Source organism: Pseudorca crassidens, chromosome 4, assembly GCF_039906515.1.
Source record: "Pseudorca crassidens isolate mPseCra1 chromosome 4, mPseCra1.hap1, whole genome shotgun sequence".
In the NCBI taxonomy this organism is placed as follows: Eukaryota; Metazoa; Chordata; class Mammalia; order Artiodactyla; family Delphinidae; genus Pseudorca; species Pseudorca crassidens.
In genome coordinates, this window is record NC_090299.1 from 118,659,359 (window position 1) to 118,684,636 (window position 25,278).

The 25,278-nt window shown below is 35.2% G+C and overlaps 1 protein-coding gene across 16 annotated transcripts in view; it reads left to right on the top strand.

Moving 5' to 3' along the window:
- Positions 1 to 25,278, top strand: part of PTPN13 (protein tyrosine phosphatase non-receptor type 13) — a 235,696-nt gene that overhangs the window by 97,946 nt on the left and 112,472 nt on the right. For 14 of the 16 annotated variants that reach the window (XR_010943112.1, XM_067736501.1, XM_067736502.1 and 11 more), the window contains 4 exons: positions 301 to 366; positions 2,475 to 2,660; positions 6,418 to 6,505; positions 16,904 to 17,470. Coding sequence is in view for 15 of the 16 variants with exons in the window: in XM_067736501.1 (XP_067592602.1) it covers positions 301 to 366; positions 2,475 to 2,660; positions 6,418 to 6,505; positions 16,904 to 17,470 (907 nt within the window). In the remaining variant the exon portion in view is untranslated. The remainder of the gene's footprint in view (positions 1 to 300; positions 367 to 2,474; positions 2,661 to 6,417; positions 6,506 to 16,903; positions 17,471 to 25,278) is intronic. The other 2 variants (XM_067736507.1, XM_067736510.1) reach the window with 2 other exon arrangements.

Here is a 25,278-nt window from a genome sequence, read left to right on the forward strand (position 1 = left end):
GGGAAAGTAAGACTATTCATATTTGCTTGAGCTTTCATAAAGAAACTTTAAGTAAGAACTAATAAAAATGATTACTCATAGCAGACAGTCTAGAAAGTTGAGGGGGAAAAAAAAAGTCTGTTCTGATCATTTCCAGTCTTATTTTCTGTTTTAAGCTCTCACATACTTTAATGCAAAATATGAAATGATGATTTTCTCAAATCATGTGTTGCACTTTCTTTGGAGCAAAGTCATGAATATATAGTACTTGCTAAATTAAGTTTTTACATAAAATGATTTTTTTTTAAATTCTGTTCCTAGATCCATATTTATTCTCTTGGAATGACATTGTATTGGGGGGCTGATCATGAAGTACCTCAGAGCCAAGTAAGTCAAGTTGTCACATTTGTACAACTTTACACTTTTTAAGAAGTTCTTTGTATTTATGTGTTCTACAGTGTGTTGTCAGGCACACCAGTGTTTCTACACTGGTTGTTCACATTAATAATGTCACACTCTCAGAATGAAATAATAAAGTACTAAAGAAATTATTTTTCTTAGACTGTTCTTAGAATTATAGCAGTCACTACCTGTTTCAACAGTTCACTCTGTGAAATATAGTAGCCTCTTCAAAATTATAGCGAGAGAAATGGGAGTCCACTTTATTTCTTTTAATTTAATGACTGATAAAGGGGGCTTGTAAATTTCTTTGATGATTCATTCTTGAACAGAAAGTGATAACCTTTTTTGATGCAAAAACTGTAGGAATAATAGTAGCTCTAACTATGTCTCAGAGTTTTACTTCATTACTTTTTCTCTTGTCACTTCAAAATCATACTTCACTACTCCTGCAGCAGCAGACACAGATATTAAAGTAACACTTTGTGGGGCCTTAGGCTCTGATGATCATTGGGCTGCTTCTAGTCTTTATTTTCTAAAATAACTGATCTCTTGAAGACACAATAGTAAACATAGTAATAAATATAATCAAAAATTTAAAAATAACTATTTCATCAAAGATGTAGCATACAGAATTGTGTCATTTTAGGCATTTAGAACTCCAAACAAAAGTAACTGTGTTTTTGTTTTTTTTTTTTTAATCAAATTAAGAAGCAGTAAGTATTTTAGGCTTATATTCTAAAATTCAGACATCTTAAGATCAATGAAAAACGAATGATAGTCTTCAACTTGGTTTGGTTTCATTTTACATCATGAAAAATACTGTATATTTACTTTCCTCAGTTTCAATTCTATAAATATAAATGAGAAACTTAAATTATTACTGGAAATAATAGGGTCATTTTATAGAACCTAACTTACATGTAAAATGTGATCACAGCCTATAATTTAACACTTTCTCTTTTCTGGTAACTGAAAATAAAGTCAGTGTATCTATAATGTGTAAATTGGATGGGAAGTATAAACATTTACTTCTATTTCACTGTCAGATATCATAACTGTTTTGGAAATATTTAATATTAATTCAGAAGTATTTATTAAGCACCTACCTTATGTCAGACACTGTACCAGACACTAGGAATATAATGTTCCATGTCTGTGGAGTCCTATCACAGGTATAGACAACCAAAATAACCAGTTACAACACAATGTGACAAATGCTATGTTAGAGAAAATGGAGGGTGCTATGGAAAACCAAGCGTTGGAGCCTCTAACTAGACTTGGAGGGTTAGAATAGGTTTATTAAAGGACATTGCTGCTAAGCTGAGCTCTAAAAGATGAAATATAATACCCAAATGGATGAGAAGTGGAAGGGAAGGGTCACAGGTAAAGCATATGTTTAAACCAAAGTGGATGTACCAGTTCAAACTCCCATAAGCAATGCTTTTCTCCTCACCACTACTTCGTATTATCAGTCCTTTATTTTAACCATTCTACTGAGTATATATATAGTGACTTCTTTCTGTGGTTTTAATTTGCATTTCTTGGTATGATTATTGGACATTTAGATATAATATTCTATAAATTATGTCAACTAATTAAAAAAAAACTCACATTTTGGCTTCTGTTTCACCAGCATAATGACAACTTATATTTAAATGACCTTGAGTCATTGCAGTATTTGAAATCTCTTCTAAGTTATCATGAGTGTCAAATTACATTAAATATATATCAAATATATTCCTTTTTTGAAATGTTAGGAAATTGTTTATTCCCCCCAAGTAGTGTATATATATAAACTGCTTACCAAAATACTTGGATAACCAAAACATTCCATTTCTTAATCATACCAAAACACCTCAGAGTTTTTCTATAATACCTCCTACCTTAGGAGATGTCTGTTAACCAACTTCTGCTAATAAAATTTTTGGATTATAAAAATGTAAAATGCAGTCAAATATACATGCTACTAGGTAAGAAATTTATTTCCTCCAGGTGTGTTTGGTGTGGTTCCTGTGACCCTTGGAATGGTTTCTCTCATGTTAGTTAGATTTACTCACACTTGCCAACATTACCTTTTCTTTCTTTGTATGCAGCCTATCAAGCTTGGAGATCATCTCAACAGTATACTGCTTGGAATGTGTGAGGATGTTATTTATGCTCGGGTTTCTGTTCGGACTGTCCTGGACGCTTGCAGTGCCCACATTAGGAATAGCAATTGTGCACCCTCATTTTCCTACGTGAAGCAGTTGGTAAAACTGGTTCTGGGAAATCTTTCTGGGGTAAGCCACAGTTCCGATTGGTTCCTATAGTCATACTTTAAAATTTAGTAGCATTTCACAAAATTTTCTTTAAATGTGGATAGCATTTTCTCAGTGAAGACTAGGAACAGGAGATTGAATTTCAGGTTCTAATGTTAATTGTTTATTTGAAACAGTACTTAAAAATCTAGAAACCCATTGCAATAATTTAGTCTCCTAGATTTTATGGGAGTTAGTCTTTTTTTAGAACTTTATTCTATCAGGTATTATAGAATCACAGCATGTTAGAGCTGAGAAGTCTTCTTGACTCTTTTCTTACATCTTTTCCTATGGAGCTTTCAGTAAGTGATTCTACCTACTGTGAAAGTCGTATGGACATGCAAAATGGGTTTTAGAATTATTTAAGTGCACTTTCTGTTGCTTTATACCTCTTTCTTGCTCACTTATTAGTCTGGACCCCTTAGGTATTCTCAAACCCTCCCTACCTTCTTTGGACATTGGCACCTGGTATGTAAGAGGGATGCATGCTTGTATCCCTACTAGATTGTCCCAAAACTGGGACTCCTTTGTTTTCTCTCTTGTCTTAGATATGAAGAATCCCAGGACTAACAATCTCTATATCTAATAGTCCCATTGCTGCATTTCTTAAGCTATATTCTATCCCATTTGCTCCAGTTTGGGACCCCCCCCCCTTGGTTTTTGATATTTGATGTAGGTCTAAACTTTATCTGCTCTGACCCTTTAGGTTATGGTGCCTGAGTCCCCCTCCTTTATGTAGGCTTTGGATTAGATTTACTGCTGTCACACAGGGTTCTTGCTGGCTTCCTCTTAATTCCTCATCCCTAAGGGTTTAGTTCTGCCATCTTAACCAGGATGTCGTATGGCTGGCAGGGGTATATCCAAATTCCACATGCTTTGCCAGTTGATAAGAAACAGGCTCATAAAGTCTTCTAGGCAGATGGTTTGTAAACTGTACCCCAAGGAGCCTTTGCGATTCTGTAGTCAGAGGAAGGGAGGTAGTAGAGGCTAAGTGAAGAGAGTTCTCGGCTGTTTATTTCCCCTCCTTAACTAGAGCTGATTTATTTGTTTATATTCCTGTATGTGATTTTTTTTTTTTGGAACAAAGATAAAGCTACTAAAACTTTGATCTTCTATTCAGACCAAAGTTTCCCAGATATTTTGAAATATATTTTTGTTTAAAAAATTTTCTCTATGGTCAAATAAAGTTGAGGAAAAACTATTTTAGGAAAATTAAGTATATTTTCACCATAGAACTTCCCAGAGCCTTTAATACACTAAGTTGTATTACTAACCCTCAAGAGGGATAGGCACACAGGTGAAACATTTCCCAAACTTATATTGGCCTTTTTTCACAGATCTTCTCATAATACTGATATTCTGTAAAAACTCACTCTGAGGAACGTTGATCTGTACTAACTTCTTCACTTTATGGGCATGTTTCCTATTAATCAGCCAGGGATTTAAAAGCTATGAGATTTTGAGGGGAAAGGATACAAGTAATGACTGGGTTGAAAGATAGCACTTTGAGCTAGATCCTGTAGACTAGATAGAAAGGGTAATCCAGGCAGAGGGAAGTAAACTTGGACAAATGCGGTGAGATGGGAAAGAGCAGGATGTTTGAGGAACAGTAATAAGTCTGATATGGGGTGTGCTGTGGGGTTGTTTAGTGGGAGAGAAGAATAGAAAGGTCAGTTGGAATCAGCATGTAGAGAGCCTGCCTTTCTAAGTAGAAATAATAACACTCCCCTCATCCATTGCTCTTGCCAGTCTCCTGGACATCACTGGGCAGAAGTAACTCTCACAGCTACCTTTTTTTTTTTTTTGCGGTACGTGGGCCTGTCACTGTTGTGGCCTCTCCTGTTGCAGAGCACAGGCTCCCAACGCGCAGGCTCAGCAACCATGGCTCACGGGCCCAGCCGCTCCGCGGCATGTGGAATCTTCCCCGACTGGGGCACAAACCTGCATCCCCTGCATCGGCAGGCGGACTCTCAACCACTGCGCTACCAGGGAAGCCCACAGCTACCATTTTTTAAGTGTTTACTTTGTGCCAGGCACTGTGCTGAATGACTTATGTGCTTTTTCACATTTATTCATCACAACCCCAGGTTACAAGAGATAATTTCATCCTCATTTTAGAGATAATGACACTGGGGCTCAAATAGATTAAATAACTTGCCCATGGCCACACACATGGTAAATGACAGAGACACAATTGGAATCTGGATCTCTCTGACCCCAAAGCCATTAGCTGTCAGCCATTATGCTCCTTGGAAGCTGTCATTGCCTCCAGTCGCTGATAGAACGAGTTAGTCTTTCACTCAGTGTGAAATTCACTACAAGTGACTATAATTCTTACTTACTTACTTAAAATTAATTAGCATAGAGTAAAAGTCAGTAGTCCAGCTTAGTTGTCCTGGTTTTTCCACTGATTTATATAGCATGTTTGACCTCAATTTTACTTACCTGTAAAATAGGAATAATGGTACATACCATCCACCCATATTACTGAACAGTTTTGCAAATAATTATTTCAATGTTGATGAGCTGCTTCAAGGTCCTTAGAATTTTTCCTTGCTATTTCTCCCTTTATTGTAATATGAAGATAATAATAATATGTACCACATGAGGTTTTTAGATAATTAACATAAAGTATTGTAAAGCCCTTAAGGTAGTGCCTGCTTTATAGTAATTGCTCAGTAAATGACAACTATTATTAATAGTAGTGTCAATGCAGGAATTCACAAAGATGATACAGGATTTTATCTCTTCAGTTACTGCCAATATAGTGCAATGTGGACCAGTACTATTTATATAATTTAAACGATAACATCATTTCAGAAATAGTTCCATTTAAGTCTTCTTATAGGTAGGAAGCATAATACCTCGAATACTACCTTAAATGGATTTTTAATGCATACTTAAATAAGTTTCACTCATGGAGGAATATTAAAATGTGTGTATGTGTGTGTAAACAGATAAGTGTGCATGTTCTTGGTGCCAGAGTTAAGTAATTTCTCTTCACCATTCTCTCTCCTTACATTTACTTCTTGAAGTTTCTCCTCTAATTGATCAGCTGAATAAATTCAGTATTCTAACATTTCACCCCTTGTAATGTGGAATTTGATGTGCTTTATGTTAAACAAGTGCCCTCGGTTGAAGTTATTAAAGTTTAAGACTACTTAAACGTTTTGTTCTAAAGTGTCTCAAAAGAGCATTGATTTAAATTTGTCATCCCTCAATATGTCTATTTAGTTTAAAATATTTCTCAAATGTAATTTCTGGCAGGCAAAATCTAGAAAATTATTTTCGAAAATAATTTAAATCAGCACCCTCAGTGCATAGTTGCAGTTAGGAGAGAGCTTTATCATACCAGAATTAATATGGTTTTAAAATTATAGTCACACTTGAGAGGTGAAAGTGGTTATCAGTTTGGAAAAAAAAAGAATACTTCAAGTATGTTGTTTTGAAATGGAACTCATTTTAACTACTTTAATTTGGCTAATTTTGTTCCCTAGTTAGCAGATTAGTCTTTGACAGATGTTTCTTGGCTTTTATTTCCTGAAGATGAATTGGCCAAAACTAAACTACATAAATCTTATCCAAGGAATATATATTAACAATAGCAGACGTGGAGTGTTTTTACTTAAATGTTATCCTCTCCAAGAATTATCTAACTGGTGTCATTCTGTAGACAATTACCATGAAAATAAAAGGGAGATTCTATTGTCAAACTTGACTTTTGATTACCTATGTACAGACGGATCAGCTTTCCCGTAACAGTGAGCAAAAGCCTGATCGAAGCCAGACTATCCGAGACCGATTGAGAGGAAAAGGATTACCAACAGGTAAGAGTATATTAATAGGAAACTTTTAGGCTTTAACCTTAGTTATTATTTCCTTTACAAAATCATACTTAACCTAGCTTGGAAATCTGGTAATTGTGACCATCATCATAAGTGTGCAAAGTGGAGGCACCGTACAGATAAGGAATGCTATGTGTATTAATATATAAATCCATGATAGTTATGCAGAAAATGTTAATACAATCAGGACACCATGGTAAATAATTTCTTTCCCAGTATTGTTATTGTAGCAATAATATCATTTTTTACTTTATCATGGTATTTTGTATTAAAAATACATTTTAAAGTACGACAAAACACATATTTATGAACATAAATGCTACTAAAACAAAGGTTTCAGAAAGCAACATTAGTCTTGTTGCATACTGTTATTTTCTATTCTGTTTCTTTTTTTAATGCTAATCGCACCCCACTAAATTGATTTTATGACCAACGAATTTCATGACTTAGAGTTACCAAATACTAACTTAGGTTATATGATGCTGACTAAGTAAAGACTGATGAAGAGTGGTCTTGCTATTTGCCAGTAGCGTTGGATAATTATAGGTTCTACATAGTTATTAAATTGATTTTTTAAGGAAATGAATAGAAATTCAAAACACAAGAAATGGAAGTAGAAAAACTAAATTTTTATCTGAAAGTTTATTTTTCAGTGGTAAGTTTCAAGCTTGGCTTATTTATAAAATGAACTTTTGTTTTTGTTGATTATCTTTGTTCTCTTTTCATCAAGCAATATTGATAATTATAATTTAAACATTAACAAAAATACTTTGTGGGTGAAATATTTTATTGTCTTAAGTCTTGAAGCTGGGGTTAAAGTAAATGTAAATATTGCTTAAATATATTCTAATAAAACATTCTAATTGATATAGTCAGATTAAAATGTTAAGATGTTTAACTGCTTAATTAGATAATCAGAGCACAGCTATCTTATTTAAAACCTATGAGAAACTCTCATTGTGAAAACTAAATATAGACATTTGATTATCCGGACTAAAAGTTTTGCAGAATTCAGAACTCTCATGTCTGAGAGGGAAGGATGTGCCCTAAGCAAGTGTACTGCTTCTCTTAAGAAGTCAAAGAAAAGCAATGAAATCATTTCTAATGGAGTGATTCTGTAATAATGCAGTTAGTTCTGTGTCTGTTTTGGTACTTTCATTTTACTTATTGAGAATAAGGATTGTTTTTCTGAAAAGGTACTTAGCTTTCATATCATCAGTATAGTCAATTTACTTCGGGTTACATAAAGTTCTGTTTCTAATACATGTATTATTAGTTTATGCATGGGTCAGAAAAGAAGGCAGACTTTGCTTAACTTAGTTTTTACAATGCTTTGATGGCAATTAAAAAAGTATTTTTAACCCTTCCTTATGTTTTCTTACTATACTTACGTCCTTATATATATAGGTACCTTCCTCTCATAGGTAAAAATCTGTTTTCTTTTATCTTAAAACAATACTAGGATTTGAGGTAAGATATCATGTGAACCTTGGTGCTAAGAATAGCAGCACTTTGTTAATCTATCAAATTTTGAATCAATTCCCTGTTTTAGAATAGAATGAGTCTTTTTCAAGGATACACAATGAATTTTTTTTTTTTTTGGCTGCGTTGGGTCTTCGTTGCTGTGTGCAGGCTTTCTCTAGTTGCAGAGAGTGGGGGCTACTTTTTGTTGTGGTGCTCGGGCTTCTCATTGCCGTGGCTTCTCTTGTTGTGGAGCACAGGCTCTAGGCACGTGGGCTTCAGTAGTTGCAGCACGTGAGCCCTAGAGCATGAGGGCTTCAGTAGTTGCGGCGCATGGGCTCAGTAGTTGCAGCACTCAGGCTCTAGAGCACAGCCTCAGTAGTTGTGGCACATGGGCTTAGTTGCTCCACGGCATGTAGGATCTTCCTGGACCAGGGATCGAACCCATGTCCCCTGCATTGGCAGGCAGATTCTTAACCACTGCGCCACCAGGGAGGTCCACAGTGAATACTTTAATAAGTAAACGTTAGATTTAAAAGAAATGATTTGTTTCTCTTATTTATCATCTTTCTATTTCTTCCTTCCTTCTTATTCTCCTCTTATCTCCCTTTCTCCCCTCCTCCTTGCTTCCTTATTTCTCTTTCCTGTTCTTTCTCTCTTTTCGTAGCTCCCTTCTGTCATCTCCTGCTGTCATTAAGTGGCCAGGATATGAAATTGAAGTTTGTATGCTTGGTTGTTACTTGTTGATTTAGTAAATATGTTATATTATTATTAATTTTTAAAGATAGTTTGTTTTTTCTAAGAATAAAAAATGTTCCCAAATATATGAGACTCCCCCATTCTATCCCTCTTCATCATGAATCTACAGAATCTGCAGAAAAAGATCACCCCGCCATATTTAGTTTATCAAATTTTAAAGACTCCCAAGTGTTAACATAGTTTAGATTATATTACTTTCAATGATTCAGAGTCTTGTTGTTTCAGACATCAATTGTTATGTAACATTTTAGAGGTAGCAATAGAGATTGAAATGAATCTATGCCAACTCTATAACATACTTTTTTTTTTTTACTGGTAAGTTATTTTGTTTTATTTTTTTAATTTTCATTTTGTATTGGAGTATAGTTGATTAACAATGTTGTGTTAGTTTCAGGTGTACAGCAAAGTGATTCAGTTATATCAATACATACACATGTATCTATTCTTTTTCAAATTCTTTTCCCATTTAGGTTATTACAGAGTATTGAGCAGAGTTCCCTGTGATATACAGTAATTGCTTGTTGGTTATACATTTTATCTATAGCATATTTTAAATAGCAGGTTATTTACTTGTCATTTACATATATACATATATTTGTGAAAACCATATACAAAATTAAGCTTTCTGGACACATAGATGCTAGAGATGGGGAAAATCCACTATTAAGCATGTTAGTTTTTGTACGTGTTAAATGAATGTTTGTTGATTGAATGAGTATGAGAAAAAGTTTTATAAAAATATTAGATATAGTAATACATTTGTAATAAAATGTTAATGGTTCTGAAAAGAAATATATGAGACTATGATTTAATTTTTTAGATAGCCTATTTTAAGCCTTAAGTTGTGTGCAGAGTAAAAAATAAACTGGTAGTTTAGTTCACCATCTTGGCTCATGTTGTTAGACTATTTTATTATAACAACAAATGTATCAGAAGTTTTAAACCAAAGTATTAATGCCTTTTATTTATGACTTTGTTTTTGTAATATTAAGACTTAGTATTACTGTCTAATAGTGCTCTAGAATTCTTATGACTAATAGACTGTCCAAATGCAGATAATCTAGAAGTGACTGTAGTAACTTAAGAAAATTAACAGAGAAATCTGTAAATAGACTGTCCATAGATTTTAATTCTCTAATAATCCTATCTTCTTATTGGAGAGTACAATCTCTCCAATATCTAAACTCAAGAGAATTTGTAAGGAGTTACAATTTGTCACTCAGGATAAACCTAAATTAGTTCCTGTAGTTGGGGTAGAACTAGAGGTTCTTATACTTAAAGAAACAATAGCCTTTTGGATCCTCAGCCTGTCTTAGCCATTGCTTACTGCTAAGCAGTAAGGAAAATATTACTGCTCAAAGTCTCTTTTAATTTATCTTTAATAAATTTGTAAAACCACATCTCAAGGACAGAATCCACACAGTATACTAATTACAGACATTACCAGACAGAAGCAATTAGGAACTAATAGTCTGTGGCACACACTTATTAATATAACTCTTAAGATTAAAAAAATTAACTCATGAAGAAGAAATATTCTTCTAGGACACTGGTGTTACCTTTGGGCAGTGCCAGTTCTTAACTGTCAGTGGTCACTTGCAGCAACGCAACATTGTCGTATTACATTAGTAGTAAGGCATTCTCTTTGATGCAGACCAACCTAAAGCCTTTATGTAGTGATAACTTAGTTTATTACATTCCTGACCACTATTCTCAATAAATAAAATGTCAAGATGGGCAGTGAGATACAGAATTAGATTAAAAGAAGTAAGCAATTTTAGACATAATGCCTCGTATCTAAGTGATCTGATTGTTCAACTAAAACTTAACAGTAAAATTTTTCATTTATGAGTAAATGACCATAAAAGGTCTCTCCTTACATCTTATCTCTGAGATCTGTTACAGAAGCTAAGGCCTAAACTAGTGGGCTGTGTGCCTCCACTCTGTTATATAATACTGTCAATGCTGATAAAAGGCTTCACTAAGCAGAAAGGAATCAAACATTTCCTGCCAAGAAAGCTTAAGGTGGAAACCTACACCTTGATCAGATCAGCATGATAGTGCTTCAGAACTTGGGCGTATTGATAATATCATGTTTCTTTTTTTATGTACCTGAACACATTTGTGAAGACAGATGGGGAATCAGGGAGCCTCTTTTAATAGTGAAATGTCATTTTGAAGTTAGCTTCTAAGAGATGCTGTGAATTTTTTGAGACTCAGTGTGAGGAGAAAGATGAATGATGATATCCCATTAAGGATAATGTTCATCATAAATAACAAAAATAGTTAAAACACAATGTACTTTACAAGGAAGATTTTTTCAATTTAATTTAATAAATGGAATATGTTATATTATGAATACTCTTTATGATCTTAAAATTTTTTATTCATAGCTCTTCAACATTTATTTATTGTTTGCCATTTACTTTTTAGCAAACTACGTACCCTCTGAAAGAAAATGTTTTTGGTTTCATTTTAAATTTGAATACTTATAATTGTATGTAATCTAATGTTGTCTGTAAACTGTTTCCGAACTCAGAGCATCTTTAAAGGTGGAAAAATCTACCTATAGTCACTAATTGTTCTGTTCTGAATAACTTAATTTTTTAAATTATAGAATCTAAAACTTTACCAGGAGATCTTTTGATTTCTGGTTTTATGACTTTCTCTCAAAATAACTTAAATTCTCCCTCAGATAATTATATGCTGAGAAAAATAAAATAGAAACAAAATTTAGAACTTTATGTTGCTACTTGTTCAGAAGAGCTCATAATAGTTCAAATGGGTTAGTTCGTTTATCCTGTCACCTCTAAGAAGACATAACAAATTTTATCCACATTTTTGTAGATGGAGGAAGTGAGAAACAAATTAAGTGGCCTGCCCCAGCTCAGGGATTGAATGACAAAGCTAGTTAAAACCCCATCTTTTGACAGTAATCTTTCTGGTAGATTATGCTACCTAAATTGACTTTAAAAGGTTTCAAAAGTTATATAACCAGTCCATTCTGCAAGCATTTTTTTTGGAATTTCTTTTATCAGGAACAGTAAATACAAAAACAAGTAAGACATGATCCCTTACGTTATTGTTCCAGTTGGGGGTGGGGGTGAGGAAATGAGTAGGAGTGATGGCAGATATATAATAAAATGGTTAATTTTAATACAGTGAGAGAATGTCTTCATAGAGGTCCAGCATGCTCTGTGAGTTTAGATGAAGGAGCTTCTAACTCTGCCAGGATAGGAAAATACCACAGAAAGCTCCACCTGAAATCTTTTAAAAAGTAGCTACAATGGCATTGCTTTCAGAAATACCATTAGTTTAATTTCCTGTGATCAAAATGAGTAGTGAGCATAGCTATTAGGTGAACTTAATTAATGATTTCAGTGCTGCTTTTTGCTTGTTTAATAAAGTAATTATAATAGCCTGGGCACATGTTTGGAAAGATCTGGAAAGCATCTGAAGAAATTGCATTTTGTCTAGTCTCAAATATAGTTATTTGAGGTGACACTGGTATTAACAGTAGATGGTTTTCACTTGTTTACTAGACTGAAGCATCTAATAAGAGGGCCTAGAATTCCATGTTTTTCCTCATTTATATGTCCAGATGCTATATTTGAACTCTAATTTTGAGTTCCCAGATTAGTGAAATTTTTTCCCTAGTGCTTTAGCAACACAAAGCAACTATGATACTATATTGCTGTGTATGATGACATATGTATTTTATCCACCTGTGAAGTGTTAATCAGGCAATTACATATCTTGTTGTGTAGTTGAAGATAGTGAGCATCATTGACATGACAAAACGCATTGAGACTCCAGCCAGTTAGGAATATGTGATTTAAGAATAGTATGTTTATAACCAGCTGAAATCCACCTCTCTGTGTCTCTACCTAAAGATATGTCTCCTTTTTTTCCCCAAAATCAAAGAAAAGCAGTCCTAGGCTAGAATATCCACTGGAGAAACCACCTACCTCAAAACATCTCTTTCCTACCACTTCCTTTCTTTTCCTTCGAAAGGTCATCCACACTCAGTTTCTCCCTTTAATGCTTTTGTAGCTCATAGCTCTTACAATTTTACTTTAGAGCATTTGTAACAAGTATATACGTACCACTTTGAACCTTGTTTCACACTTCCACAGTTTTTTTGCTGTTTTCCTGAAGAGTATCACTGCCCTCTCCCTTCCCTCCCCCGCCATCTTACTTTCTCACTTCTCTTCCTATGTCACCATGCCTTTCTTTGTGCTGTTGGCTACTAGAAGAGAATTGTGGTTCAAAATCATTACTTTATAAGTAATAGTCATGAGATGTTAAGTTAGCTATCACAACGTGATTTCCAAACATATAAAGCAAAATGAGCCATATTTTGTAGAAACAGAGTAGGAAGTTAATATAAACCTTTAAATGAATTATTTTCATTATAATTTTGTTCTACCCTGAAGAATTTAAAATAACTTTCTGAAGTTTTTAATAACCATGAACTGAAATATTTTATATCTATTAATTTTTATAAAGGCAATAAAAACCTAGCATTTATAAAGCCATAGTTGTCCAAGAGCCACCTTATTAGCAATTAGTTTTAAGCTTCATATGACAAGTGAGAAGACATGGCTCTTTTAGGATACCATGGCCCAGTAATAGATAGCTGGTAAATACTAATGACTTAAAAGAGAATAATATACCGTTACGAATGTAATAGACTCATGATACATTTGGAAAGTGATCTATTTCAATAGTAGTCAGCTTCACTGAAGAAGTCATATTTAAAATAAAACTATAGAATAAGAAACAACTAACCATAAGAAAGGTCCTAACATTTAAGAGACCTTAACAGAGAAAAACCTGTGGCCTGGATGGAATAAGGAAAGTGGAGATGAGACTAAAAAGGATTCAAGTGGCATGCCCAAAAGGAGTCTAGATTTTATTTGGAGTGCAATAGTATGCCTTTGAGACTTTAAGCAGGATGGTGACGTCATGGAATGTGTTTTTAAAAGTTAGTTCTGGCTGCTGGGTGGAGGGTCGTCGGATGAAAAAAGAAGCATGGAGGCCATTGCAGTTATATAATCAAGTGATAATGTTAATTGGGAATAGGGTGATGCCAGTGGATTTGGAAATAACGGAGTAACATATCTTTGAGAATTTAGATAGCCAGCACTTTCTGATGGGTTTGATATGGGGAATTAAGAAGATGAAGGGTTTCAGGAGGGTGCCCGTATTTCTGTTTTGAGCCATCAGTTGGATAATGGTGCCACTCATTCAGGTTGGAAAGACCAGGGTAAATGGACATCTCTGGGTATGGGAAGCAAAAGATTAGTTTTAAGCATGTTCAGTTTGTGGTGCTTCTGAGATATACTAGTAGAAGGTCCAGTTGTTTCAGACTGGAGCTCCCAGAAGAGATCAGTGCCAAGAAAATAAATTGGGGAGTTGTCAGTATGTAGATAATATTTAAAGCCTTGTTAATAGGTGAAATTGTATAAGGAAAGAGTGAAAAGATAAGGTTCTAAAACTGACATCTGAGGAAAGCCAACATTTGGATATCCAGTAGAGGAGGAAAAGCAGACTTAGAATGAGCAGTCTGAGAAGTAGGAAGAAACCAAGCTTGTACAGAGAGGAAAATGATTCGTTAAGGGATTGTCATCACTATTAGTTGTTGCTGAGAGGTAGGTAAGAAATGGATGCAGAAGTGTCCATTGGATTTGGTAATATGGGTATCATCAGTGATATATGATGAGAGTTGCCAAGGTGTAGAGGAATGGGAAGTTGACTAAAGTGGGTAGAATAATGAATGGGAAGTGAGAAATTGGAGACAGCAGTAGCTGGAGGGGAAATGTGGTAATAGGGGAGAGGTTTTGTTTAGTTTGGTTTTGTTATAGAGATATTAGACCACGTTTTGTGTACTAATGGGAATGACTCAGTAGAAATGGGGGATAATGAAGATGGAAGCAGAGAGGGTAGAAGTTAATTAACCAAAGAAATAAAATCTTTGATAAACTAAGAGGAGGGAGGAATTGAACACATATCGGGAATTGGCCTTTGGTAAGAAATTTCATCCTTTGAGACAGTAGGGAAAAGATTGCAGACATGGGTAGATATGTAGAATTAATCATGGAAAAATGAGTTGTCTTCTGACAACTATTTTCTTGGTGGAATATGAGACCAGCTCATCAGGCAAAGAGAGATGAGAGTTAAGGTGGGAAATCTGAAGAATGAGGGAAAATGAATCAGTTGTGGAAAGTGAGTGAACTTACTCTTAGCACATGATGTTGAGTGTCCGAAATGGTTGACCGTGAATTTATGGTGCTGCCAAAATACCCACTTGTTTGATTTTCTCCAAGTTTTGACTACTTGTTGGTAGTCAAGATAGTAAAAGAAGGCAAATTGTTGAGTTCATCTGTGATTCTATGATCTGTAAATCCTTTCAATTCTTATTTTTTATCTATTGTATTCTATCAATTTTAAGAGTATCTTTGTTCTGTATATTTAATACAATTTTAAATTAATGAGTCAATATGTGGTTTAAGAATGTAATTCACTGAAATACTGTAAGATAGACATATTTATCAGTTTAAAATTATTTTATATTAGAATCTAAAGTCTGTGGCAATCTATGTGTCTAGATGTGGTGTGGTATATTTCCCAGTATTCTGTAGATCAGGGGTCCCCACCCCTGGGGCCACGGACAGGTACTGGTCCATGGCCTGTTAGGAACTGGGCTGCACAGCAGGAGGTGAGTGGTGGGCGAGCAAGCAAAGCTTCATGTGCTGCTCCCCTTTGCTCCCCAGCGCTCACATTACCCCCTGAACCATCATCCCCCTCCCCCAGTATGTGGGAAAATTGTCTTCCGTGAAACCAGTCCCTGGTGCCAAAAAGGTTGGGGACCGCTGCTATAGATGATGTGCCCCCAAATAGGCGATGTTATCCTTATTTGCACTTGAGTGGATCCATGTTCAGGGGGAAAATGAGTTCCAAGAAAACATTTGAATCTAATTTTCAAGCAATTATGTGTTGCCATTCTGAAATTAATTTACTTTTCTATGATTATTAAGGTAAAATTCGTGGTCAGGGAATTAGAGCTTATAGTTGTTACCCTGAAGAAGCAATTGACTTCTTCAAATGAATCAGTAAACAATTTATTATTATCAGGAAGGTTTTAGTCATCATTTTACATTGTAACCATAGCAAATAGGTTATCAAAGAGGGATCACAGAAGGTCATGCAGGAAATCTTCAGTGTTTATGGGCTATTGGGTTAGTAACTATTTTTCTACATTTCTCTTTTTAATAGTGGAGCCATATATATGTGTGATTTTTGTTGTTGTTGAATCTATGAATTCAAAAAATTTCTGGTTGGACATTTTTGCTGCGCCTCAATGCATTTAGACTGCTGCCTTAAAAAAAATTAGAATGGCATACTGGTTTTAACTACATCAAAGACTAAAGCATAAATAAGAATGGGTAATTTCTTCTAGTTGACAAATATTGATACATTGTGTTCGAGAGGAAAAACTATTTCAGTACATGGTGGTCTGCCGTGGAAAAATTGTTTCTTACATAATTTAAACACAGTCAAATTGTGTGGATTTCAAACATAATCAAATTTTCTGAAAACATATCTAATCATAATAAAACTTTGATACTTAAGAATTCCAAATAGTACAATCTTTTTTCCATCCAGAATATAGCAAGAATTCTTTGTTTCTTCTTTGAACATGTTTATTTAAATGACCAGAAAATGGCAGGGCTTTATATTGAAATAATACCTATTTGAATTATATCTTTAGAAGTTAAAGGAGTATACTACATATTCTATTATTACCCCAAATCGTTTCATGAATAATTAATATTCTACCAAACTGGTTAGTATCAGAAACTCTTATCTATTTTTTAAAATCAAATCATTCACCTTTGAATATAAAATAATGCTACTTTAAGAAGTAAGTTCAATATATTATTGATATCATTAGGTTAGAAACATTGAACTATGAAAAGTTATACAAACATAACATCTCTTTCCACTTCCCTTATCATCACCACCATCCCATTTCATCTCTCTTCCTCCATTCGGAGAATTAGGAAATTGCCACCACTTTCATTGTCAGTAGTAAGGTTACATTCCAGTTATTTTCTAAAAATTCTGTGCATACATGATAGATTCTTATCATTCCAGGAAGAAGCTCTACTTCTGATGTACTAGACACATACAAGTCTCCGTTCTCTCATCAGACCTTTCTTAACAAAGGGCTTAGTAAATCTATGGGATTTCTGTCCATCAGAGACACACAATATGAAGAAGTTTATTTCAAGGACATTTCATCAGATAATAACTCTGGACATGAAGATTCTGAAAATTCTTGCTCCCCTTACCAGTTCAAAACTAGTGGCCCAGAAAAAAAAGCTATCCCTGGCATTGATGCACTTCCCAAGAAGAAGATTTGGGCTTCATCCATGGACTTGCTTTGCACAGGTGACAGAGACATCTCTTCTGGGGAGACTGACAGACACCAACACTGTCTGCCTGAGGCGGTAACAGTACGGACTTCAACTACTCCTAGGAAAAAGGAGGCAAGATACTCAGATGGAAGCATGGCTTTGGATATCTTTGGCCCTCAGAAAATGGATCCAGTGTTTCACACACGAGAATTGCCCACCTCCTCAGCAATATCAAGTGCTTTGGACCGAATCCGAGAAAGACAAAAGAAACTTCAGGTTCTGAGAGAAGCCATGAATGAAGAAGGTTAGTAATTTCGTGTGTGTTTGAGAGAGAATTGAATTGAAGTATTTAAAATTGTGTTTTGAAATAAAGAAGGGTTAGTAAACCATTCCATAAGTCTTATTTCCACTGCCAAACCTTTGTAGCCAAATTAGCGTCTTTCTTCTCTATCAATTTCTGTTCTTCCTTCCACAAAAAACCCTAATCAAAGTACAGTGCTACCACAAAGTCATCCCTACTAAACACACCCAGTCCAGCCACTGTATAAGTCTCTCAATGTTTTAGGTAGGCAGGAGCCATGTTTTCTACTTCTTTTTAATCCTCCACAGCACCGGCTATCATGCACTATCTTGTGGGAGGCTTCTGTAAAGGACTGGTTCGTGGAAATTAGATGCAGTTAATCAAAATCAGCAATCCCAGGGAGGCAGCGTAGACTGGTGACAGTACAGTGGTTCCCAAACCACCAGCTTCAAAAAACACATTTTGGGACACGACTCCTGGAGATTATAATTTCTTTGGTCTGGAATGAAGTTTTAAATCTACATTTTTAAAATCATAGTGTTTAGGTTTATAGATTTAGAGTCAGACAGCCTAGGCTTGAATTATTTACCCAACTCAGTAGCTATGTGATCCTTAGTTCAGCAGCTGGGCTTAATCACTCCGTCTTAAGTTACCCTATGTGTAAAATGGGCTTAACACAAATAAATTAATTGGGTAGTGAATGTAAAGTGATTAATAAGTCAAATTATTACAATCCTAGTATGGGGGCATAAAATAACTTCATAAATTATCAGTTATTATTTACAAGGGAAAACTCTGTTTCAAAAGTACCTATTCACACACAAAGTACAATATATTGAACAGAACAAAATTATGTTCTAGACATGGATAAAGGCTGTTTTTAGTATAGATAAGTAGAAGAGAGGGCAAAATAAGAATTTTCAATCTAATCCTCTCCATTTTTTAAAAGATTTATTTATTTATTTTATTTATTTTTGTCTGCATCGGGTCTTAGTTGTGGCACACGGAATCTTCGTTGAGGTGTGCGGGCTTTTCCTTGCAGTGTGTGGGCTTCTCTCTAGTTGTGGTGTGCAGGCTCCGGGGCACGTGGGCTCTGTAGTTGTGGCACGCAGGTTCCAGAGTATGTGGGCTCTGCACACGTGGGTTCTCTAGTAAAGGCGCACAAGCTCAGTAGTTGTGGCACGAGGGCTTAGTTGCCCTGTGGCATGTGGGATCCTAGTTCCCTGACCAGGGGTTGAACCTGTGTCCCCTGCATTAGAAGGCGGATTCTTTACCACTGGACTACCAGGGAAGTCCCTAATCCTCTACATTTTTGAAGATTAAAGTTTTGTAACTGCCGCTTCTAGACCCCTGGAACATAGGTGATTAAAGGGAGCTTTAAGGTGCTTCTAGTTCAGTGAGAGTAGTAACATAATCAAGGGTCATATTCATTTTTAAGATCATGTCCTAGTGAATATTTTTGATTCATAGGTTACCTTGACAGTACTCTGCTAAAGGTTTGGTCTGTTACTTAAGTTTTAAGCATAGTTCTAGGACTGAAAATAGACCCCACATTGTGCTTTACTTCTCATAAATGAAGTTTTGCACTTTTTTTTTCAATACAGGAGTTGCAAATAAGTGGGGAAATTGAAATTATGGAGGAAATTATTGAACACTTAACTAATATTATGGGTTTGTATATAATTGCATTGTTAAAAACATTAGCGAGCATTATGAGATGGTCAAATATAACCTAGATCTAAAAACTTTCAAAGACTTAAAAAGACTTTTATTTTTCAATGAAAATAAAAACTTAGAAATTTGTTTTATGCATGATTTCACTGTTTAACTCTGATAAGTAAACTTTTAGAGTTGTGACAGCAAAAAGCAGTCACTTTGTAGCTTAAAATAAAGTCTCTCCTTTCAGAAGTTTTATTTCATGACTATTTAGTGTTGCACAACTGCTAACATATGAATATAATTTATCCTGACATTCTTATGAGCATTCCCTCTTGGAGACATTTATGTAAAGAAATTCTGCCCATTGTGGGAAAAAAAAATTCCTCAATGATTCAAATAGATAAAACCATGTTTGTCTCAGAATATAAATAGTGAAGATACACACCAGTTTAGATGACTGTTTCTAACATTTAAAAGGTTGACTGGTATATTTTCTTAACATGTAAATATTAAAATATTAATTTATAATGTTTTCAGGTGTACGTTTCAAAAGATTATCTGACTTACTATTTGGTAAATTAATAGTAGTTTGGATTAGTGAAGTGAGGAAAGTGTTTTTTACCCTTGAACCTTGGTTGAGAGTCAAATAGTAAAACATCAAAACTTTAGTGAAAATATTTTTAATTTGTTAAATTATGCTACAATAAATAGTCTGTTTAACATGTTTTGTTTGAATAGGTGATTTATGGGGATTTCCTATAAAGTGAGTATTAAGTCAAATTATGTCCTAGTTTGCATAGAAGTCTTTTATCTTCTTGGGAAACATGTGCATGCATGTGTGTGTAAGTGTACTATGGAAACTCAAATAGACCAACTTGTTTTCAGATATGCATATATATATCTGCAAAGATGATATATAATCTCTGTAAACTCTTATTTTTTCAAAATGCTAACTTGTTACAAAAAAAAATTTCCAGATTTAGAAATTTTAGGTTTATTATAAGAGATAAAAGAAAAGGAAAAGATTTCTTTTTAAAAATAAATATGCTTTCAATTATTTGATATAGGACAATTTCTATCCTGAAATCTTTCTTTGGTATTGAAGAGTTTTCAAAAGCATTTGCTCCCACAAAGAACCTACCCATTTTCCCCCCAGAGTATATTTTATAACCAAGTTAAGGAAAACAGAACACCTTGAAAATGTTGGTTTATTATGGAAATATAGCACCTTAAATAAACTCCATTATTATATAGTAACTTGCAAGTAGTAATAAATTATATTTGCTTTAGACTAAAAGCATTGTTTGAAAGGAATGTTTGAGGTTTGGAATTCAAAAGCAATAATTTTATTAGTTATTTAGTTGAATAATTTACTGGTTTTATGCTGTGCTTTCTTTTTCTAAAGGTAGGATAATTTATGTTAGCCGAGCAAAGTACAGATTGCCAATATGAAGATTTCAGCTAGTATACAAAGAAGAAAAAAAATGGAAAATAATATAAACCCATTTATCTCATTTAATTCTTATGAATAGTAGGCTTCATAGATCCCTTTTCTGTGGACTAAAGCATTTAAAAATATTAATACTCTGGGGGCTTCCCTGGTGGAGCAGTGGTTGAGAGTCCGCCTGCCGATGCAGGGGACACGGGTTCGTGCCCTGGTCCAGAAGGATCCCACATGCCGCGGAGCAGCTGGGCCCATGAGCCGTGGCCGCTGAGCCTGCGCGTCCGGAGCCTGTGCTCCACAGAGGGAGAGGCCACAACAGTGGCCCACATACCGCAAAAAAAAAAAAAAATACTCTATACAGTTTTTGTGATCTTTACAATTGGAAGTTGCTACTGGGTATCAGTAATTTTAGAATTAGAAGAGGTCTTAAAGCACATGTGCCTGGGCTTCTGAAGATTTAATAATGTACCCAAGATCACATAACTGGTTAATGATAAAGTTTCCATTGTTATGGGAGATTGTAGATTTCCATGAGAGATTTCAGCATTCCGTCTAAGAATTTCCCACTACATGTTACCTCTTAATTTTTAAAAAAGGATGTGTTGCAGTGTTCACTGGGATAATACAACAGTCAGAAGAAAAGAAATTGCTAAATTGCAGTTTGTTCTTTGGGGCACATGAAGAGATTCATTGAACTAATGGGAAGGACAGTTGTCTCCTTCAACCTCAAATGTATAGCCCTTACCTTAGCCCAGGCCCCATCCTCTTGAAAGGAGCCTGTACCTAAATCAGCTCCATAGCATCTCCTCAGCTGACAGCATCAACCAGCCAACTAGCACAGGGGAAATCAGACTTTAAAATCACAGAGTTTGGTGTTGGAAGGAATTTGGATATCATTTAAATCAAACATCTCATTTTCAGAGACCCAGAGTAGACTAGTTTGCCAAAGGAAAGACATAATTCATAAATCATAACAGAGCTGAATTTAGAATCCGGGTCTCTGAAGCCCCAGAATAAGATCTTTTCTATTCTGCCATTCTGATTTCAAGCAGAAACCAGAAACATTTCAGATATATTGTTGGGAAAATATTTTACTGCCTGGGAAGTTGGACATTCAACTAACCACCTAAACAAACCCCTTAGGTCTCTTCCTAGTAAAATTATATAATTTTTAATACAGTAAAACAAGATATAGAGGCTCATTTGGTTTTTCCTTCAATAAACCACACTGGATATGGGTTAAGGTGGAGCTCCATTGTGTCATATCCTCTATTGTGGCAGATAGTGGGATTTTGTTTTGCTTTGTTTTGGATAGTGTTTTGATGGGGCTCTACTGCGGTAGGATCTGTAAGATGGTTATCCTGTACCTGATGGCATAAGAGAGTAAACTATCAAAAAGCAGTGATTGGTATTGAGTGCTCTAATTTCTTTGGGAACAAAATAAAGTTAGGAACAAAAAAGATCCCAAGAAAGAAATTGTAGTTGAAGTTTAAACATTATAAGATTATTATGATGATTATTAATAGTTTTCTACATTCATAAAGCAGTGAGGGAGGGGCAGGAAGAAACATAACAGCTTTCTCTCATGGAAACTAGTTTTAAAATTTGATGTCATTCCCTTTTTTTGCTTTATTCTTTTCATTTCACTCTTTTCACCTCAGCATAGGACTGTACTGTTATACGCTTTTCCCTTCTTCCCTGTTCCCAGTATTTTCTTTTCCACCTGTCTCTACTCCATCTCAAGATCTGAGAAATTGTCTGTTTTCTAATGAGAGTATCTGTTGTCGTGTCATTTGTGGTGTAATCACCACACACTCCCTATCCATTGCTCTGTGGGTTGGCAGCACATTCCTGATTATGAGAGATTGAGTTGGAACCAGTACTGTGAGTATAGTATGAACAGCACTCCACACCCTGGGTGGGGACTATGAATAGAATTTTGCTTCCAACAGTCAATCTACTTTATGTCTAAATTAAGTATCGTTTCCTTTCTTTCAGTGCTGTGGCCTCTGGTCTAGCCTAGTTTTTGCTGTTCTGTGACTGTTGTGTGAATACAGCTTAAACTCTGTTGTGCAGCTAGAGTATGTAAACACTCAAATATGTGAGCTTGTTCTCATTATTAAGACACCTTAATGTTTCATTTCCATTCACATTCATTCCATTGAACTTGAAAGTGCATATACTTTTTTTTTTTTTTTTGGCTGTGTTGGGTCTTCGTTTCTGTGCGAGGGCTTTCTCTAGTTGCGGCAAGCGGGGGCCACTCACTGAGCGAGGGCCTCTCTTGTTGCGGACCACAGGCCTCAGACACGCAGGCTCAGTAGTTGTGGCGCATGGGCTTAGTTGCTCCGCGGTATGTGGGATCTTCCCAGACCAGGGCTCGAACCTGTGTCCCCTGCATTGGCAGGCAGATTCTCAACCACTGCACCACCAGGGAAGCCCGCATATACTTTTATAGTTACATTTCTGAAGAGTAGGAGGATGGAATCATAAATGTTACAGTTCATCATAGGGGATGCTACTAGTGACATTTTAAGGAGAGAGAGAAGTATTTTCAAAACTTATCTTTTTTTTCTAAGAGCCAAAATTGGTAAAGATGAACTACTCAGTTTTTATTTTTTCCTTATTTCCCTTAGAATAGCAACCCCCCCCACAAAAAAGAAAAAAAAAGATTGAGTCATTATTTGGATTACTCCATGAACTTAAATAATTTAAATAATCAGTTTCCACAGAAGTAAATATGAATAAGAAGGGATTTTATGTGATATTGGTCAAGTATCACATGTACTTAAGTATTAATGACTTTATTATTATACTACTAAGATATAAAATATTTTGTAGCTCTGAAGAGCACACTATTATAGATGGATTCAACATCTTAACCAGAAAGAATCAAGTGCCTACTATGTTTCCAGGGCTGAAATTTAAAGAGATTTATGTTTTAGACCAGCATTGTCCAATGGAACTTCAATGGAGGAAATGTCCTATATCTACAAAGTCCAGCTCTGTAGTTACAAGCCACATGTGACTGTTGAGCACTTGCATTGTAGCTAGTGCAACTAAGGAACAATATTTTATTTAAAATTACCTAGCCATTGAGTGCAGCTTCAAACCATTCTCACACAGTTAGTCCAGTAAAAAAATAACCAAAGATTGGTTTGAAAAGCATTTGAGAAGAAGTATTCAGTAAGTTATTCTTTAGCTTAAAAACAACTGAGCATAGACATTTACTTCTCTTCTTTGATTTATCCAAGTGAAAAAAAATGAAGTTGCATTTTTAAATGCTAAGGAAAGTTACAAGTGAAACCAAAATGAGCTTTCCAGTGTCTATAATCATTGTAATATAATACTGGTTTTGGAGTCCACAGAAATCAGAGGGTACTTTATCAGAAATTAGGGACCTAATTTAAATCTAACTCATACATAGTTAACATAGACCCAGTTTGGCTTTGATATAGAAACCTTCTGAAAAGCATGGATCGATATGTTTTAAGAAAGATTTTAAATGGATCTTGCTAGTAATGAGTATCATCACAAGGTTTAAGACCCAACAGTTTTAGCCTCCAAAATATTTCTTCATTTCATTCCAGTCTCTCAATTCCTTTGTTGCCCATGGACTATAGAACTAGCTTTCTAAATTGATCTCTCAGCTATAGTTTGTCCTCTGTTTTACCTGCCATGCAAATTTGAATACATTTCTTCTCTGCCTTCAGCCATTTAATAACTTTTTATCAGCTGAGCAGGATAAAATTCAGGCTTCTTAGATTATGGTATTTAAGGCTTTCCATTATTGTGTCTCTCCAGTCTCACCCTTTAGCATTTCCCATCTCACAAGTCATTCCAACACCACGGGTATTCGCGCGCTCTCTCTCTCTCCTCCCCTCCCACTCCTCTTGCCCTCCCTCACCAACTTCCCTCCCTCCATACAGGCTATTTTATATTTTCATGCTTTTATTCATGCAGCTTTCTGCCTTAAAAGACTGTCTAAGCTTTCAGGCATTGCGTAGCTCAGGAAGCTTTCTCTCATCTTCCCACTTCCAGATGCTGGCCTATATTTTTCATTGAAATTATTTGTTTTGAAGAGCTTTTTTCTCCTCTCGTAGACACCAGAAATTTGCCCTGGTCTAATTCATGGCTACATCCTTAGTATCTACGACTATGCCTGGCATATAATAGATAGTCAGTAAGTGTTTGTTAATCTAAACTGAATATTGCAACATGGCTATTAATATTAAATGTTTAGTATATTCAGTGGTGCTATTTCAGATATGGAATACAACAATATTCTCTGATGAATTATGCTATATCGTGAGGAGAAATCCCACCTCCTTCTCCTCTGTTTTGTCCAACTCTAAGAGAAAATCACATGCTTGTCAGTCACAGCCTGACCAACCAACAGCAAATGCAATCACTTTCCTTTAGAACTCTGTACTGTTTGGAAGCTTTAGAAGGGGCAGTTGAAGTCATAACAACAAAGGATCCTGGAGGATGCTAGAAGAGTGGTACAGCTGGCCCAGATTTATGGCTACTGCATTACACAAGACCATCATAGAGGAACTGTTCACTCTTGTTGCATTCCTACTCTGCACAAATTTTACATCTATAAAGTAATTTATATTTCACAGAGTATTTCTCCATATACCTTTCCTCATTTATATATATTCATACTTGCATGTGTTCTGTTTCTCTTTGTTAAAAATTCTGTTGATCA